Source organism: Dromaius novaehollandiae, chromosome 1 (assembly GCF_036370855.1).
Source record: "Dromaius novaehollandiae isolate bDroNov1 chromosome 1, bDroNov1.hap1, whole genome shotgun sequence".
NCBI classification, from domain to species: domain Eukaryota; kingdom Metazoa; phylum Chordata; class Aves; order Casuariiformes; family Dromaiidae; genus Dromaius; species Dromaius novaehollandiae.
In genome coordinates this window covers 138817168-138830987 of record NC_088098.1, presented here as the reverse complement: position 1 = coordinate 138830987, position 13820 = coordinate 138817168, and the positions used below count along the sequence as shown (strand labels likewise).

The 13820-nt window shown below is 43.4% G+C and overlaps 1 protein-coding gene across 3 annotated transcripts in view; it reads right to left on the bottom strand.

The window, feature by feature from the left end:
- The window catches only part of ARHGAP6 (Rho GTPase activating protein 6), a 344640-nt gene that overhangs the window by 167259 nt on the left and 163561 nt on the right, over positions 1–13820 (bottom strand). The window contains exon 1 of one of the 3 annotated variants that reach the window (XM_064500420.1): positions 8831–9155. The exons of 1 other annotated variant lie outside the window; for it this stretch is intronic. Coding sequence is in view for 1 of the 2 variants with exons in the window: in XM_064500421.1 (XP_064356491.1) it covers positions 8831–8875 (45 nt within the window). In the remaining variant the exon portion in view is untranslated. Of the gene's footprint in view, positions 1–8830; positions 9156–13820 lie in introns of those variants that run through there. One more of the 3 variants, XM_064500421.1, reaches the window with a different exon arrangement.

The following is a 13820-nucleotide window of genomic DNA, read 5'->3' as shown; positions in this document are numbered from 1 at the left end:
TGTGGCTTCTGCTACAAAGCGGGACTGAACATCTGTTTGATGACCCATGACATATTTAAGCAAGATAAGGACTGTCTGCAAGCACCTACAGTTTTCTTCCTACACAATGTGGTTTTTTTCATACAGATAGCACTATGTACTACATTCATTCAAGACCTCTCCCCCCCCCCCCCCCCCCCCCCAGGAAAGCATGAATATATTTCCAAGTTTTTAAGCAAGTTTAATATCCACCCATCAAATGATCATCTTCAGATTCTATGTCACAGCTTGTGATGAAAAAAACAAATTCTTCTGCAAGCCTTAGGATATTTATTAACAGGAACAGACTGAAAAAAATACAGTAATTTACTCAAATGAGAAGAATTTCAGCCTGCCCTGGCACTGAATCCATAAGGTAAGTCATGTATAGATGAGCATAACAGGAACTTTTACAGACTAATGAGCAAAGGAGGAAAATAAACATTAAACATCATCTAATTTATGTTGGTAAAACAAATCTGGCAATCTAGACTTAATGCAATAAGCTTTCTAAATATGCAAACCTTTGCAAATATTATATCCTTATCAACACCAAGACAATTGCAAATTTCAAGAGATACAGCCACTCAACCCCAAGTATGAGTGCTACAAGTCAGGTGCCTGAGACATGCCTAGCCATGTATTCAAGATGCATGATTTCAGAAATGCTAATTGTTCACAGTAGACAAAAACACTGGCTATAATCCAGTGGAATTATACAGTACAGTACAATCAGAAGATCATAGGATCATCTACCTTCATGGCAATGTAGCAAAGATGCTTGCTAATCAGATACAGATAAAGTCATACACAAAAACATACATAAAATGTTATTTAAAAATGACCAATTTAATTGTACGATGAAAGATCAGACAACCCCCAGTATCATTTCCAAAGATGCCTTCGATAGCCACAAAAATTTAAAGCATTCAGCTACGCAATAACAACAGACAACCTTGCAGGCAGTTATAATTAACACTTAACTCTTTTTGCATACCTGAGGGCACCACAGCCTTAAGAGACCCAAACTTTACTCACGTTGCCTTTAGCAACCGACCACTATTGCAGTCAATAAAAGTACTGTTGTAATATCTGATTTCTCATTAGCAATTTCTAACGCTCTTTCTGATTTAGTAGAGAATATATTCAGGAAATCCTTTTAACTGTGCACAGTCGATAATGTCTTGGATAGTAACTGCTAGTAAGAAAAACATTAGTTATTTTTCTTTTCCGAGCCAGCCAGTCCTGATAAGACCCAGGCTTCTCCCCAAGGGAGCTTTAAGAGTTGACACCCCTTTAGAGAAAGTGGATGTGAACCACGCGGATATGTCAGCCAAGGCTTGCTTCAGAAAGGTTTTCAGATTCTTTTTGTAAGGAACACAATGTATGCACACCTCCTTTATTCCCTAGACAAAAGATAGCCATTTCATTTCCATGACTGTAGTCTCAAATATCATACAAAGGCAGGAATAGTATGAAATTTGAACTTTGAATATATCTTGTCCAAGCTGCTGAGTTCGATTATACTACAGCTACAGAAACAGATATTCCATTAGAGCAAGAGCAGGGAACAGCATTTTCATGGGTATACTAACCAGTGGATGACAATCAGAGGTACTTAGTAGAGAAAGGAAAGAAAAAGCTCAGAAGTGTTCAAAAGCCTTTGTAAGCATGTCATGTAAAACAGGCGGTTTCTTAGGTGTTATTTTGATTTGCAATTTAGATTTGGAATAAATTAGCTTCTTCAAGAGCTATGGCTAGCAAAAATACTTTATTATTTTTTGTCAACAGAAACAAATATCACAAGCAAGGAACCTCCTAAAGTATTCGTAATTCTTTCCTCACAGTACTATGCAAGGGCATTAGGGGAAACTAACTAGCACCTGATGATAAATAAAAGTAGAACAACTATTTAAATATATCTGCAACCTAAATCATCTTCCATTTACATGGCTTCACTCTTCAGGCTGAAAAAATGTAAAAAGCCATGTGCAAATTTCAAAAAGGTTCTAGCAAGTGAAACTCAAATACAAAGCATCAATCTGTGAAAGAAATACCTACCTGATAGAGTCCAACATTTTTAGTTATGGATAGTTCTCTATCACACCACCTGCACATCTGAACCTCTCCTAAATACTCACATCTATTTTCACTCAACAGTTCTTTCAGGAAGAGACCTATTTTCATAGGAGAGGGGGGAAAAAAAAGGGGGGGGGGAGGAGTAAAAGTGCCCTGTTCACAATCACAAAAGAAGGGCATGACAGAGCCCAAAATACCCAGTTCTTGTCTTGCACTTCAGCCGCATGGCCAGCCTTCCTTCCAGGACTGCACAGGCTGCTGATTTTGGCCACACATGACCTTGCTGCTTGCACAGACTTCCACAGTATTGTGAGCTTGAAATCTCATTCATACACCACCTTTAACAAGGGCTATCGCTAGTTGATTAAATCCCCTACCAGAGAAATTTAATAAGTTGTACTAGAGATACAGACAGCTGCATCAGTTAAATGATTCTATGTCTCTCTGAATAAATATTCTCAAGCTCAAATCATACATAGTTTTATTAAACAATATCTTTGTAAGTACTATTACAAGAACTGCAATTTTGCTGCAGTGATAAATCATGCTACGTAAGGACAGGAAAAGAAATCAAATGAAAGGGAAGCTTTACCTCCTGCTGTCTCTACAAGGAATAGCCACGTCCAGTATCCTTAAAATCACCTCTATTTCCAGCCAACGTCTGGGGACAGACTAATACAACCACATCAGTGCAGCTCTGTACCTGACTTAATAAACCTTGCCAAACTTGATCTGCATCTGCCCCCATCCTTCCCCTCCTGGCTCACAAACACGCCCCCGCATCTATATTTAGACGTGCCATCACTGAGAGAAAGGAAATTCATATGCACGTGTGTGTGCAGAGCCCCAGGAATACATTAAGAGCCCAAGAACTGTAAAAAAATGACCTAATCTAAATTGAAATCTACTTCCTGCAATTTTCTAAGAGCCTGTGACACACACGAGAGCTCTTCACTTCCTCCCTTCCTCTCGTCCTGGCTCTTTGGTGTTAACTCATGACCGTTTTGCACGGCTGGTAGGAGCTGGCTACACTCACTTCAGGTTCCATCACTATCAAAGCTTGGCCTTGGTCTTCATTACTGAGTGACAAAAAGTGCTGGTTTCCTGTATTCATGTGTGTTCCTTAGAGCTTAGCAATAAAACCACTTTCTGAATGCTTACACTTTTGTAACATGAATCATCGCTCTCAATGGGAATTTCACCCAAACGAAGAATGAAGGACTGGGCTCAACAGTCATCACAAATCGTATTCCTCAGCTCTTTGGCAAAGAAGTCCTACATGCATGAAGTCAGCCCAAGTCCCTGATGAATAAATCTGGAGAGTCAAGTGCCGGAAATACGAACATTTAACCACTCCTCTACTGTTAACTGCCTCTTCTGTAATTTGCTTATCTGACCAAGTTGAAAATATTCTTCAGTTTCTTAACTTGAAACAAAACCTACAGGGTGATTTAACTTTTTTGAGCCAGGTAACTCTGCCTTTGAGTACTCAGAATATTAAAAAATATGCTACTGTCTTCTCCAGAGCAGAGACATTTGCATTTTGTAGCTGAGCAGGCAAGAACTTAGACTAACATCAAGCAGTGCAGGAACCCCATGGCCTGTCTGCCACCTCACCAAGACTGACTGCAAGGCTACTGTACAGTTAATCTGTACATGCACTGTTGGGCTCCTGGTTCGGTTCCCTCCTGAGCTGCTTCCTTCTGGAGGGCCCTTGGGAAGAGAGAGAAACCAGACAAATGATTTAGGTGAAGGCAGACCATTCATAGCAGGTACTTTTCTAAAGGGCCACCCAGCTTTTTATCATAACACCAGTGGAGGGGGGAGGGTCTGGGATGCCCCAAGGAAGGAAAACAGCTTGGAACAGCCTACAGCCATGAGAATAATTTGCACAGTCTCAAGCTTGCTCCTGAAGAGCCCTGTTGAAAAGACAGGCCAGAAGCAGGACAGTGAGCCAGACGAATGATCCTGGCAAGCTTCATTCAGCCCTGGGGCCATTTCTTCAATGTGTTGCTTTAAAGAAAAAGAGGGAAGTTGATGTTATTATCCCTGTAAGATAAATTACTTGTAGGATTTGCTACAATCGCTGTAATAAATGGGGTCTGCTTGTGGCACATAATCTTGCTGTTAAAATCTGTGAGTGACTGAAGGCTCGAGTCATCAGGCAATGTGTCTTGAAACCGGAAGGACAAGCAACTCTTTTAGATTGTGGATTCTTGCAAAACACAATCAAATCCACAGGAGGATGTCAGTACTTGGCTCTTGCTCACAAACACATTTTTACTGTTCTAGTTCACACTTCTAAAGTGTCACCACCAATCTGACCATTCCACTCTGAATTATTTTGTAATCTCTTATTGTTACAAGTAACAATTAACATTACTACAACTAGAATATTGGAGGAAAATGTCTATTATCTTCTTTTTAATTCTTTATGTGCTCCAGAAAGCATTCTGTGGTTTACCAGTGTCATAGTTTCCCTTGCAAACTGTTTCTTTTGTTTCCTTCACCCTTCCACACAGAGTGGCAGATTTAGGATGGTAAAAATGAAGAGAAAGTCTGCACACCACACCAACAGAGGGTCAACTGGACACAGACTGAGCCAAAACACAAAACAACAAAATACCTCAAATGCTACTGGAGGAAGGAAAAATCCATCCGTTCTCAAAATATTCAGTGGGATGACAGCTGAATTGGAGGTGACCTCAGCATCTGTATTACAGTCAGAGGCTTGAACTAATTTGTATTTATGTCTTCTCTTTGTCCTTTACCCAATTGTCCCCTCTGCTCAGTACATAGCAGCGCGCAACCTGGCAGAACTCCTGGTTTCTTCTCCGAGGAAGACTCTTGCCTCTTTGCTTCAAAATAATCCTCTACAGCACTCCACAGGTCAAGGCAGACACTTCCAAAGCCCAGCTCCTCTCTGTTTTCTCCTGTTCCCCAGTTAAAGACCTTTCATTGAAATCCTTCTGCCAGATGTTTCAAGACAAAGTTGACTAAAATGGCTACATGCAAGCCAGATCATACTTCAGGCTTCCTACTGTGGTCCCCTAAGGCATTTGTAGTGCAACACCAGAGGCTTTTTTTAGTCTTTTCTTCATATACGTAAAAAGCTACATTTCAAATTGCCAATGGATTTCTTAAAGTCATGTAAGTATAGTATTGCTTACCAGTGCTTTAGCTAAAATATATGAAGCTGTTCTTTTTTTCCCCTGCAACTGCTGCTAAGATGCAAAAAAAGCCACACAAACTTAGGAACCAATAGGAAGAAATCTTGAGTCAGGAAGGTGACCATCCCCCTTTAGTTAATCATTTGAAAAAAGTCCCTGGAATATCTGGAGATTTTAATATCAATTATGGATACCACGACACCAAAAATAGCTCATAAATCAGAGTGAATTGGGTAGAGAATAGCAAAGATGATTAATGGGCAGGTTAGACTAACCTAGACTTAAAAATTAAAGGCTACAGCTTGGCTAGGCAGCATATAGTGAGGTGAGATATGATTAATGTCTGCAAGTTTTCATTAATATACTATATGGATGCAAACTTCAGAAAGGGAGAAGAGATCTCTGGGCTAGTTAAATGATATAGCTTGTGAGGAAAAAAAGTCAGCTTTGTCCGTGGTAAATGTGTAACCCTCCTTTCTTCACCTACTCTCCTTTAGTAAGATATTTTTATTCTTCTTCCACTGGCTGATTTCTTCTAACCTCCTTTTCACTGAACAATGTTTCAACTGGTTAAAATGACGTCTTTGCATACCTGAGCTTTCTGGCGATGCGACACCAGTGCTTAGTCCAGAGCGTAACTGGGACATAACTGTCAGACATCTCACTCAGAACCGGCATACACAGGATAAAACTCAGCACAGATTACATCATCATAATGATAGAGGTTATAGTCTTAAATTTAATTCTCCATGAGTATAAATCATGTTTGCAAATATACTATGGCACTTCAGAATCAATGGCTACATTACCATGCTGCACTGCTTACTAACAGCAGGTTGCAGGGGAAGGAGCTGGTACTGAGGACCTGATGTCCAAAGTATATGAATTTCAGAAGTTTGCCTTCAGGTTAGCTCTAGCTTGGTCCTGAGGACTAAACACCCTCTAGGGGCTGGACAGCAATAGGAGTGCTCCTGGAGCACATCTTGCAGTTTAGTTTCATCGGAACAGAACTCAGTTTCCATGCTTCCAGGCTGCCCTGAGACGTGAACCAAAGCACAGCAACAGGGACGACTAGCAGCTTTGCTTTCAAACCACACTCCTGATCCGAACTAATGCAGATGCCTCCTTATGCACTGTTATAAAAATTATGAAACTTTAATTATCAATCCTAAAAAGCAAAAGAAAAGCCCACCATAGAAACAGCTATAATTTGTTCTGCCAACAAATTAATTGCTGTTAAAATACTATAACACAGTATAATTTTTATTTCATTTTTATCAAAACACTCCAGTAACTTGATTTGTACCTAGACCATGCAATTATTCAGCGTTAAAAAGAATGGCACTAAGTTACATTTAAGCAGTAATTACTAAGGCCTCAATCCAACAAAGCTCTAAAGGCTTAGCCTATCTTCAGGTCAGCAAGCATTTGATTTCAATTAAGCTATTCATAGGAGTAACATCAAGCTTATGCATACATTATGCATAGTATCTGGAACCATATTCTCCAAAAAAAATTAAGAACATCATCTGCAGAATTCACCTTCCTCCTAGATGTAAGTGCTATTTACTACTACTATTAAAAATATTCGGAGGAACACATTTTCTCCAGAAGAGAACAGTGGTTTTGCAACAGTGGTAATGGTCATCTGATGTGGTTGGCTATCCTGCTTTTCTCTTTGCGTGACTGCTGACCTGAACTCAATATATTATCTGCTGCTGGCTGCAGGCAAGAAAATGGACTGATACCCAACTGACAGAAACAATAATGTGTTTGTAAGTAGTAATTGATGGTAGCCTGACAAGCACAATCACAGGAAGTAATAAAAGTTCCACAGAGCTAGCATGTGACATAACTGTTACTGGTCTACTACGTGTCTAAGTATGAACCGGGCAACTACCCCATTAAAAGAATAGGGATCCATTGATTTGGTGCATGATAACTGAATTCATTATCACTACCCATACATAATACAGAAAGCTAACTGCTTCTGTGTGAATGTTTTAGACAATCTACCACTGCCTCTAAAAGCTGCAGAGTTCCCGCAGCAGCTGAGTGTACTGAGGGATAGCTCTAGTTGAGTGAGTACAAGAGTATTTGCAAAGAAAGACATTGCTAAAAAGAGAAACTCTTCTAGACTGTTCACGTAAGGTTTAAAAAAGGCATAACAAGAAATTTAATTGAATGACCAATACTGAAGGAATCAAATTGAACTAGGCGAGAAGAACAAGCCACAGTTTATTATGCAAGTGAACGTCAGCTCAATGGATATTGACTCTTCCCTTGCAGGGCTAGCTGGCGTTTGTATTCACCAGGGCTAGAAATGCAAGTCTGCTCAGACTTACAATTCTCACAAAACTTCATCAAGTGCAATAAAATTACTCATTAATTACACGAATGTAAACGACAGCAGTATCATACCATGTATGCTTTTACTTGTGCTAGCATTTGTTTATGGCTTTAGGAGAGGAGGCAGTTGGTTGTTTTTATGTGGCTTTTTTTTCCTGCCAAAGCAACTAAGAAAATGCTCCTAATAAGGCTAGTAGAAAGGAAGTGGCTTTTCGACAGCACAGACTCGTGAACAAAATGATAAAATACAGTGCAACAGGAGCTGTGCGGGAACCAGTTACTGAGAACACTTCTGGGACTGGTGATTCACTCATCCAGTCGACTTGCAAGAGGAAGAAAAGGGACAAATTTTCTACGTGACTCTAGAAGAGATTCTCATGCCTTCTTTAAAGCACCTTTTGCAAACGCGCCTCTGTCCCAGGAGCTGCCCAGGAGCTGGGTTAAACCACCGCGCTTTGTGCATACTGCAGCCCAGCTTCTTCAGGGCATCCCAGCAGTCGCGGCACTCCTTGACTTTTTATTAACATTAAAAATATTTCGCTATCGCCTCCACCAAAGCACGAAACGTACACAGGACAGAAACGAAACCCCCAACGCACCACCCCGCTGCGGCGCTGAGGAGGTGCCCGTCACCGGGTGTGTGTCCGTGCTCCCCTCGCCCCACTCGGGTCCGCACCCCACTTATTTGCGGAGAGGGAAGGGTGGGGGAGAGTCATGGGGTTTGCGCTGTTGGTGCGTTTCGGGGTTGGGTTTGTTTTTTTTTTTTTTTTTGCGCTTTTTTCAAACGCAAGAAGCGGGAAGGACGACGAAACTGTCCCCTGTGCTTTAAACGGTGGAGCCGCGCGTGGGGTGCGTGTGCACGAGGGGTGAGTGTGTGTGCGTGTGTGTGTGTATGCGTGCGTGTGTGTGTGTGTGTGTGTGCGCGGTGCGCGCCCGGGTGCGGTGCGGCAGCTCCGCAAGGCCGTGACAAAGCACCCGCGGAAGGAAGGCGCCCTCCTCCTCGGGAGCCCCTGCCGGCGGCCCCCCAATCCCGCCGCCAACCCACCCCGCACCGGCGGTTCCGGGGCAGATGCCGCCGCCGTCGGGGCGCGGGGGGAGGGGGGGGCCAGTTCCGCGCCCCGCGCGCACAGGACACGCGTGAGCACGGGGCGGGGGGGCGCAGCCCTGCCCGCCCGCGGCCCCCTCCGCGCCCCGCGGCGCGGCCCCGCACTCACCGCGTAGCGTAGCGGCGGCCTCTCGCTGAACACCGCGTCGCCCATGGGCGCGGGCGCGGGCGCGGCGCGGCGCAAGCCCCTCCGCGCCCTTCACTCCGCCGCGGCGCCGCGGGGCTCCGGCCCGGCCGCCGCCGCCCGCACCATCCCCCGCCGCGCAGCGCAGCGCCGCGCAGCCGGCAGCCGAGCCCCGGTCGCAACTCGCGCCGCCGCTGCGCCCCCGCGCAGCCCGCTGCCGGCGCGCACCAGCCCCCCGCCGGCGCGGCCAGGGGGAGGAGAGAGAGGAGGCGCCGCCGCCGCTGGGGGCGCGGCGGCCACAGTCCTTCCGCCCCGCGCGGGGCCCCGCGGCGGGACGAGCCCCTGCGCGGCCGCGGAGCGCCCCCGCCGCGCTGCGGGCCGGTCCCGACTCGAGGGCCTCAGCAACTTCGGCCCTTCCCTAGAGGGAGAGATCCTGCCCTGCGGCGAGGCAGCGCGAAAAAAACGCAAAAACCCGCACAGCCGGCGGCGCCGGTCGAGCCTGCAGGTTCAGGACAGAGGAGCAAATAACCCCCCTTTCCTTCTTCTTCTTCCTCTTTTTTTTTTTCTTAAATTATATCTTTATGCTGTGTGATTCGGGAGGGCTGGCTCATGCTCCCTGAACGCGCAGGCTTTGAGAAATGAAACACTACCGCACAGATGCAGATTATGCTGCGGAGGTGTGTTCACGAAACTGTAGAAGATGGGACAAATTCTGAAGGAAAACTGTATTCTGCTGTTTTATGATATGGCACATATATTCAACTGTTAACTCTACTAGTATTCTGCTACTACCCAGTATACCGCTTTCCTGCTGTTCTACTAGTACTGTTCTACCATTTTCTACCATATATTCTCCTATTCTGTGTTCTACCGTGTTATAAGTGACTTCTCTTTGACTTGCCTAAGGAGATAATGGCATCTCCGTCAATGGAAGTGTTTAAAAAACACATAAACAAACTTCACTTGGGAATGACCTAAGTAGGATGACCTGTCCTTAGGCTGGGGACAGACTAGATGACTTCCTGAGCCCTCTTGCGTCTTTTTAATCATTTTTTTTGCAAGCTTTACCAAAATGTTTGCTGCAAGAGTAACTTTCCCAGTTACTCTGAGTTCCTCTCTGAGAAAGTTGCCTTATTGCACTGCCATTTGAGGCATGTGAAATCAACGAATTTTACTGTTTCAGACTTACAGTCTAGGCAAGCACCTTAACCAGTGTGTTGCATTATCTATAAACAAAGGTAATATAAAGCCCTTGCAAAAAAAAATGTTTTTCAGAAAATAATTTTGTAAAGTAACTCTCCTTTCTTCGGAGAAATGCAGGAAATATTTCTGAAGCTTGGCTTTTTATTTATTACAAAGAGCTAGTTTCAACCTGAGAATTCCACATGGTATCATACACTCTGATTTCAGTGTTGTTTTTCCTCTGCTCTACAGGTATGACATTGGACCACAGAAAGCAACAGAAAGCAGACTTAACAAGATTTGGGAGAGGCTTATAATATTTCTGTCCTCGAGCACTATAGCTTCACACCTTCTTTTTAGCCATATCTTCTGACAATGGTCAATGCAAAAGGAAATGTTAAACATTAGAAAAGGTTGGGATTAAAACGTGAGGGGACATGTTTCAGTAAACAGCCAAAAGAAATGTATGAAGAAGAGGAGATGAGACTGTTGAAGCTATTTAAAAAAGAAAAGAAAAGAAAAGAAAAAAGACCAGCCAAGGGAGAAAGGGAGAGGTGCAGAACTTAGAGGGAACAGGGTGTTAAGGAAAGGGGAGAAAAACATAATAACAAGAAGATTAAGAACATACCAGAGGGAGAAACCAGAAAGAGGGGCAAATAAAGGTGAGGTTTTGCAGCTTGAATTAGGCTGGTCTAACAATTCATTGCCACCAGAAAGGATGGTCCTGCTCCTGTTAAGTCCTGTTCCTCTTCCATCCCTTGTTCGCAGCCACATGCTGCCACTGCTTCCCTTCCATCAGCTTTGGCACTTGTCACAAACTAATACAGCAAACAGAGTGTAGAGTTTTCTTCCTCCCATTTAGCAGGCTGAACTGGCTCACTGAGGAGGGAGATGAGAGCCAGAGCTGGCACAGCAGAAAGCAGCAGATTCTCTAGTTGGGAGTAGGAGACTGGGAGCAGAAGAAGGGTGAGCATGGAAGTACCTGTTCAGCAGCGACAGGTTTTTATGTTGGCTTAGCTAAGATTGAAAATAAAGAATATGCAAGAAGGAAGAGTAGGAGAACTTTTTACAGTGACAAAGACAGAGTTATGGGCAAAAAGTTAACAGTTCTTGAGGATTTTGTCAACCCAGAAAGGTATAAGCTTACTAGATGTGGGGTTTTTTTCTGTCCATGCAATACAAAAAATAGTGAGAAAAGATCTTTTCAAGTATTTTCATTTTTAAAATCTTAAAGGATTTGGTAAGTTACAGCTATCAGAAATAATAGTACAGTTCAAGACTCTTCCATACCTAGCAACAAAAATTGAAAGTACTTTTTAATTTTCTAATTACAGAAGGAGTTTTCAAAGGCCAGATCATAAAACAATAGCTTTCTGGATTTCCAAAGCAAGGTGAATAAAATCTGTTAGCTTAAATTGTATTTATGGTGGCTTAGGGACCGATTTGACTTCAAATTGCCAAGGATTTGGAGCACACGCGTGGTCTGCAATGAGCAGTAACAGGCTGAGCTGTAGTAACTCTGTTGCTTACTGTCTGTCCCTATTTTAAGCCATTTACCTACTAGGATTAAATTATAGATCTTTCACAGCACTTCTGACTGCATAGGATTTCTCTTGGCCTTTTTCTTCCCCTTTCACATTCTTTTCTGATTCCTCCCTGCTCCTTCCAAATTTCCTTCCTCCCTTATTTACCTGACAATGGGTACCCAATGAATGCATGCAACTCACTTTGGAAAGTGCAAAGCTTCCAGCTCAGCTTCTCTTAATGACAGGTAATACAAAGCATAACAGTTTGTTTCCTGTATATTCATTCAGATCAAGGGAAAAAAAAATCAATAATGAATATTAAATCATTTCCCTTGTATGAGGTACTGCTTCTTCACATTTTTATACTTCCCATGATTCTCATTGTCATTGTTCCTTACACTGCTTTGTTAAGAAGCTGTAGTGTATGCTTTACACCTACAAAAGTATATTACAGTAAAACCATCTCTCCTTCTCTCCCATTTATCATTTGTTGTTGACAACAGCAAAGAAGAATGAACAATGTTTCAGCTGAAATGTATTTGCTTCCAGCATAGCAGTCTGGGGAACAAGTAGGTAGTTGAATTTTCCTGTGCTGATCATTAATGATGCCAGTTTTTGGTTTTTCAGTATTACACTATGAACTGAGTGCTTTCTCAACACTAATGCTCTTAAACAAAACTATCTCTTCAGTTGCAGACAGCAAACAGCTATGGGGAGAAGTGACTTCTCTACTTCTCTGCCACAACTCCTGGAACCAGTGACTCAAGCTGTCTGATGTCAGATCAAATGAGGTGGGAAAAAAGTTTCCAAATCCACCCTATTATGGGAGGGAAGCCAGTTTGCTCCTTAGGGCAGTAACTGGGGATGGATTCGTCTCACCTAAATTTAATCATCTACAATGTAAAATCTACATCTGAGTTTATCACCCAAGGCTCTCCGTCAACGGGAAGAAACAGACGCATCTAATGTGCAGTTTATGTCATCCCAAATAGACATCTAAAACAGGTCAAATAAATTGCTCCCTGGAAGTGCCTGCTTCTCGCCACAGGGAGTCCTTGACAATTAGTTCAATTGCCTGCCCTTTCAACATCTACAGTTAAGTGAGAGGAAGCCCACCCTGGGAGCTGGGAGATCTGGGACCAGCCTTTAAATCTCATTTTGTGACTTTCAGAAAAGTTCTTAATACTATCTTGACTGTTTTCCTTCCAAAAACCAGAGGCTATGGTACTTACCTGGTGAAAAAAAACAGCCTAGGCCTTCAGGTGAAAAAGCTGCAAGCAAGCATAGAGGTCTTGTTTTGTTTGACCTTTCTAATAGCGTATGAATGCAGCTTCCTCACAGAACTAACTCCAAATCTGGAAAAGACTTTCCTCTGTGGCTGCTGAACCAGGGCCAAGAGTGATACTGGCAGCACACTTCTTCCCCAGGGAATTAGCACTTTTCTTATTCTAGCCAAATGCTCATTCGGTCAGTTACAATGTAAGCCTATTTCCCAAAAAGAGGAGAGAGAAAAAAAAAAGATGACAGACAAGTAAATCAAAAGCAAACAAAAAACTAGAAAGATCTAGGGTAACACTGTACAAATCCTGTGTTCTGAACTAGCATTTTTTAGTTTTGAAAAAGTATTTATTTGCTATCGAAATATGTTGGTAGTTTCTCACCAGTTCCTCACAGGACTCAGGGAAACAGTCCTTAATGCCCATGGAGAATGAAGCGTCATCCCACTCCTGGGAATGCTTTTTCACAACACAGTGACAAGTATCTTCTTAGATCAAGAAATCCTATTTAAAAAGAATGTGGTCACTGTAATTCTCTAGGAGATCTCCAAAACCCCTCTAGATAAGATCCGACACACTAGAAGAGCATAACACTGTCATAGCTCTCAAGGAAATACAGTTGCACAAGTGCTGCTCAAACCAGCGGAGAGGAAGTTGGAGCGTTATTCTAGAGAGTAAGAACAAGGCGAGCTGTGTTCCCCAAGCACCAACACCAACCTGGTGCTCACACCAGGTGGCCAAGCCGAGAGGAACAGCACCTACTGCGCACCCACGTAAGAGGCCAGCACCGTCTCGGTCTGTAAAGCCACAGAGAGCACACTGGACTCCAGATTACGAATTCAGGTCTGTAAACTGGGCTGTGCAGAGGGGCAGGAGCAGCAGTTTTTCCTAGGAATGGCAACAGTAAGGATCTAGAGAAAGGAAGAGCCGCCCCTCTCCGCTTCTCCCCACATCCCCGCTGGGGGGACGGCCAGTGCTACTGGTGCCTGG